This window comes from Cephus cinctus, unplaced genomic scaffold, assembly GCF_000341935.2.
Source record: "Cephus cinctus unplaced genomic scaffold, Ccin1 Ccin1_scaffold0847, whole genome shotgun sequence".
Taxonomy (NCBI): Eukaryota; Metazoa; Arthropoda; class Insecta; order Hymenoptera; family Cephidae; genus Cephus; species Cephus cinctus.
This window is the reverse complement of record NW_014333434.1, coordinates 353,542-359,266: the sequence shown is the minus strand read 5'-3', so window position 1 is coordinate 359,266 and position 5,725 is coordinate 353,542. Positions and strand designations below refer to the sequence as shown.

At 36.5% G+C, this 5,725-nt stretch overlaps 1 protein-coding gene across 1 annotated transcript; it reads left to right on the top strand.

Annotated features, from left to right (window-relative positions):
• Nucleotides 1-515: 515 nt before the first annotated feature.
• On the top strand, nt 516-2,694 carry LOC107270879 (60S acidic ribosomal protein P0). Its single transcript, XM_015746301.2, has 5 exons — nt 516-581; nt 1,062-1,155; nt 1,241-1,651; nt 1,741-2,085; nt 2,420-2,694. The coding sequence occupies exons 2-5, from the start codon at nt 1,102-1,104 to the stop codon at nt 2,564-2,566; spliced, it is 957 nt and encodes a 318-aa protein (XP_015601787.1). The 5' UTR covers nt 516-581; nt 1,062-1,101; the 3' UTR covers nt 2,567-2,694.
• The last annotated feature ends 3,031 nt before the right edge of the window (nt 2,695-5,725 follow it).

Sequence of the window (5,725 nt, the reverse complement as noted above, 5' to 3'; positions counted from 1 at the left end):
TTAGTTCTATTTATTTAATGACAATATATTACTCATCAGCCCTAATATGCATGTTTTAGATCTGCGTTTAGTATTTATACTTTTAATATGATACTAATTGTACTTTTAAAAATCCCATTAAACAGAAGAAATACGTACAGTTTCTGAACCTTTACATTCTTACATAAGGTATAATCAAAATTTCATTAGCTCAGTTTTTGACATACATAATTGTTTAATTTAGTACAAATCCTAAAAATGGGTATAATTTTTTTATTACTACGCCAATGGCTTATTTTCATTCCTACCATATTGTAAACGCTCTTTTTCGGGAGGAAATGGCTAAGAACAGCAATGTTGATAATGAGAAAACTTATATACATTGGGAATGAAATATCGCTTATTATTGAAGTATGTATGTATTCATTTATTACAGGAATTTCTCATATTATTTGAATACAATACACTGTACATTTTACAAATGAAAAGCCGGTTTTGTGAAGACAATATTGAATAGCGTAGTATTTGCGCATGCGCGAAACGCGTGCAACACTTCGGAAATATCCGCTTTCTCTTCCATTGCGCCCATTTATCTCGCCGAGGTACGATGTGTTACATTTTGTTAATTTAATTATATTTATCTAGTTATGCATTTTGTATTAAAATATTAACCCTAAGAAATGCTGAGGGGTATTTGTTATTATAGTAAAATAATATAATCCAAAATAATAATATATTTATAGAAAATTGATAAAATAGATGTGCCAGGTTAACACGCCATGTGGCGTGATCAATTCAATATTGTAGAATACTTATTTTAAACCATGAATATGAACTACATTGAAAATTATTGTTTTAACGTCAAAACATTTTGCGCAATTTTCGAATAATAGTATTCAGAATTTAGATTTTTTGTTATATACCTCGAAATTTTGCTGTGAAGAGTGTTGATATACATAAAAGAGTTTAGAATAATTCTACCAATTTGCTCTTGAGAATATGTGTTGAGTCACATTTGATTGCTTCAAACACGTAATCTTTTTCATTACAGATATTGAAATAAATATTTTGTTTTATTACAGTCCTTAAATCTCCGCAAGGTATCCCTACACACACTTCAAGATGGGTAGGGAGGACAAGGCAACATGGAAGTCAAGTTACTTCAGCAAACTGATTGTAAGTATCAATACCTAATCCAAAAAACTAGTTAAATATTTCATCTTGTATGATATCCAATATAACATAGTTAATTTTTTTATAGCAACTTTTGGATGATTATCCCAAATGCTTCATTGTGGGCGCGGACAATGTCGGCTCAAAGCAGATGCAGCAGATTCGTATGTCATTGCGTGGAAGTGCCGTAGTATTGATGGGTAAGAACACCATGATGCGTAAGGCAATTCGTGGTCACATTGAACGTAATGGAGCTTTGGAGAAGCTGTTGCCACACATTCGTGGCAATGTTGGCTTTGTCTTCACTCGTGGTGATCTGGTTGAGGTTAGAGACAAGCTCCTGGAGAACAAAGTTCGGGCACCAGCCAGAGCTGGAGCTATTGCTCCATTGAGCGTCATCATTCCGGCCCAGAACACCGCATTAGGACCCGAAAAAACTTCTTTCTTCCAGGCTCTGAGCATCCCTACCAAGATCTCGAAGGGTACTATTGAAATTGTCGTACGTATCCTACCTAAAGTTAATATTGTTATAAAAAATCAATATGAACAAATGCAACAGTGTCTATGATCTTTCAATTACTCTTCCAGAACGATGTGCACATCTTGAAGCCTGGTGACAAAGTCGGCGCTTCCGAAGCAACGCTTCTTAACATGTTGAACATCTCGCCGTTTTCGTACGGTCTGCTTGTCGAGCAAGTCTACGATTCCGGTACCATTTTCGCGCCAGAAATTCTGGATATCAAGCCTGAAGATCTTCGTGCGAAGTTCCTAGCTGGAGTTGCCAATCTCGCTTCAGTATCCCTCGCCATTGGCTACCCGACTATTGCCAGTGTTCCTCACAGCATCGCCAACGGTTTCAAGAATCTTCTTGCCATTGCTGCTACAACCGAGGTCGAATTCGCTGAGGCCACCACCATCAAGGAGTTCATCAAGGTAATATTTAAGAAACCTTCTTAACACATTGACAGCCGGCGGCGTACGAGGCCGGCGCTCAACCGCAAGACTCCGAAACCCGCGTTTTCGCGGGGCCGGCTGTCAATGTGTTAAGACTCATACAAATTTATTTAAACTTTCATAATGATGAAAACTTAACGCGTCTGAAGGATTCGATCAACGTGTCTGAGCTAGAAATAGCTGAACCCACAGTCACGTCGGTTTCGCAGTTGAAAAATTGCGTAATAACGCAGTCTGATAAACACCTATATGAATAACTACTGTATCCTCTCTTTGTGACTATTCGCTAACAAAGTTTAATTGATTTTCGCAGGATCCAAGCAAGTTCGCAGCTGCTGTCGCAGTTGCAGCCCCGGCTGCAAACGCCGCTGCTGCTCCACCGGCTGCCGAGAAGAAAGAGGAGAAGAAAGAAGAATCGGAATCCGAGGATGACGATATGGGATTCGGTCTTTTCGATTAAGATCCATATGAAATACGTATCCCAATCCTTTTTTATGGATTTTGATACACCCTAAAGATGCTCTGACTGTATAATTTCTGCTGCCTGTTTTGTACCGGCGTCCGAATAAAGTCGAGAAAAAACGAAAATCCACGAGTTACTTTTTAATGATCCAAAAACTATCTAGATAAACATTAAGTACTTTAGGATAGTTACAACGGTTGGCGAAGTCTCGTGTAATAAATTGTAGGATGAGCATTAGGACTAGGTTGGCGATATTGAACTCGTTAGGTGTTATGTTAGTTTATAAGCATAACGATTACAACAATGTATATGTAATTCCTTAACACTAGGTTTACGAACATTTCTTTTATACCTATCTCTACGAACACGCGACAATTTGACGCATGAAGGAAATCAGACATTTTCTTTAAAAAACAACTTGAAAAGCAACATAATTATATACTATTAACTTATAACTGAATCTGTGAGATATAGATTTGTATAAAATTTATAATATTCGACATTTTTTCCAATGTAAATGCGTAAGACATAAACAGTAACCGTGTCACTCACTTCAGATTAGAGATATCGGATTCGAAATATCGCTGCTGCATCGTTTGTTTACTTTTGACATTTATTTTTTTACAGAAGTAACTTTTTTGTCATTTTGCTTCCTCATAGAGGAAGCTGTTTTCATGAAAATTTTTTTTTTCGAGATTTTCATGTTAGAATACTTAATATGATCTAAAACGTCAAGAAAAGTAGTTTAGAAAAAATGTCCGTATGTATGTATGTGTGTGTGTGTGTGTGTGCAAGGGCTTCGAAAATTCAATTGCCTCTTACTCAGTAACCGTTAGAACGATCGGACTGAAATTTGGCACGCAAGTAAAGTAGATATCCCTCTTTAAATGTTACGATTTTCAATGAAATGTATGCAGCCATTTAGATTTTATGTCATTTAAAATTTTTTGAAAAAAGGGCGTGGTCGCTCTAACTTTCGTAAAGGTTCGACGATTTAGCTAAATAGTTCTTCATAACTGAAGATACGTTCAATGTTGTTTGGTATTGAATTTCGACAAGATCGCTAAAGCGTTTCAGATTTTACGTGGTTTTGAAATTTTCAAATAATTATCGTTATTGTTTTGTTTTTTTTTACCTCATTTTTAACTGTATGTATGTATATAAATAGCCAAAATAATTCAAAGAACTTCCTCATAGTGGAGGCTTTGTGAACGAAGTAAAAGAATCAAGAAGCAAAGTGTAAGATTCTACTTTGCATCATTGTGATAGAAAAAACCAAGTAAAATAATGAGGAAACAATTTGCAAGGTTCTACTTTGCAGCCTTGTTTATATTTATTACTGCAGTAATGCTTTCATAAGTGAAGCCAATTGAATAGCATTAATGCTCACTTTACGATCACGTCAAATTGACGAGTATCCGTAAAAATAGGAATACCTCAAAGAGAATTTCAAAATTAGAAAGCTTCGGAGAAAATGAATTTGGACATATATTTATCTTATTCAATGCATAAAAGTCAATCAAGTGGTAGAAGAAAAATGGTTTTTGTTATTTTTCTCATGAAATTTGAAATACGTCAAAATGACGCGCCCTATAAGCCTAGTGTTGAGGAATATCAGGGAGTCGATTGTGTAATGACCAATTTCTTCACCTTCGGATAAAATTTATCGTGCAGATAAATCCCCAGCTAATCAACCATTTTCGTGTTTTAGGAGTTTATCCGTAGGATAAGTTTTATCCGAGGGTGAACAAATTAGCGATAACTCGTGGTAAAAATGCGAAAAGTGAATAGCTGTTAGCCAATCGCGTTATAGGGTCAAAAGAAGATAAGCACAACACGTGGCTAACAGCTATTCACTTTTAGCATTTTCAGTACATTTGAGTTACACAATCGATCCCCAGGCTAATTATCCTTTGCTTCTAGCTTACTTGCGATAAAAAAAGCTCATTCATGCACAGTGTAATATACTTCTAAGCTCGAGCGGAAAGTTATCGACTGATGTAGGAGGCGTGAGGAGTAATTGTTTCGTGGGAAGGAGCGGGAGTTCGAATTCGCCTTTAGAACGGCCGAGCTTTCCCTCGCGAGTGATTAATTATTAAGTGGAGATTGGCGATAAGGGAAGGAAAAGGATTAGAAAGGAGAAAGGAAGACTTGATAAGGAAAAAGGTAGACGTGATACTTGAAAGAAAGGCGAAAACCACTGTAGGATTATTATATAAACCAACTTCCGTATATTGTTACAGGTTACGTTTTTTCTCTACAGTCGTCAGGTTCGAAGTGTTCTTACAATTTTTGTCTAAAGTTTTAATTCGCACCTAAATTTGCGCTTATTATTAGTACTACTTCGAATATCCAGGTGTTGCCAAGGTAACCTTACGTTACACAACAGTTACACCCGTTTTCTTTAACGCGGTTCAATGCATACACTCCATTTATCTTCAAAATACAAGTTTCTGATTGGCGAATAGCAGAGTTGAAGCGAGTTTATGCATTGAACCTCGTCGAAGAAAACGGTAATTAGACCTTCGCTCGGCTAGTCTGTATGGCTTACACGTTTGTTCCTTCATGTCTCGCTCAATACTCTCACTACTTTCCAATGGATCAGAGCTGTCTCCCCATCACGCATGCGCTCAGGTGCTGTTATTGTTCCCGTATCTTCGAGAACATTCTCAAGACGCGTCATTCAAATGACGTTATCTATTCGTTCCTATCAACTTATTAATTATTAATCATACACATGACCTGTTCAATAGCATGCTTGTAATAGAAATCTATTGTACTATCTTATAACAGGAAGAGATAGAACCACCTTTACAAGATATTGTAATATTATCCCGATCAGTGTAGGTTGGGGAGGGGGATCAATTCGACCCGAGCTAAAATTTCAAACGTTCCCTATTTTGAAACCAAGCAAGGGGGCGGGGTGTTTATATAATACATTAATTTGGCAAACCTTATATTTCAACATTTTATCGTAAAGTAGAAGCCTTAAGGCAGTATGGTAGAATTATGCTAGAAAGTTGACCCTACATTTTTTTAAATTCCTAATCAAAAGAGCTCAATCAGCTGCGTCTTCTGGTTCAAAACAAAACTTGTTTACCGTCAAGTTAATGAGATATAAGAAAAATCATTGCATTTAGTCACATGTCCTTAACT

Bases quoted from the DNA above. Each gene is read 5' to 3' on its own strand.
- LOC107270879 (XM_015746301.2), top strand. From the start codon at position 1,102: ATGGGTAGGGAGGACAAGGCAACATGGAAGTCAAGTTACTTCAGCAAA. The intron at 1,156-1,240 runs GTAAGTATCAAT...ATTTTTTTATAG, and splicing joins GTTACTTCAGCAAACTGATT to CAACTTTTGGATGATTATCC. The intron at 2,086-2,419 runs GTAATATTTAAG...TGATTTTCGCAG, and splicing joins CCATCAAGGAGTTCATCAAG to GATCCAAGCAAGTTCGCAGC.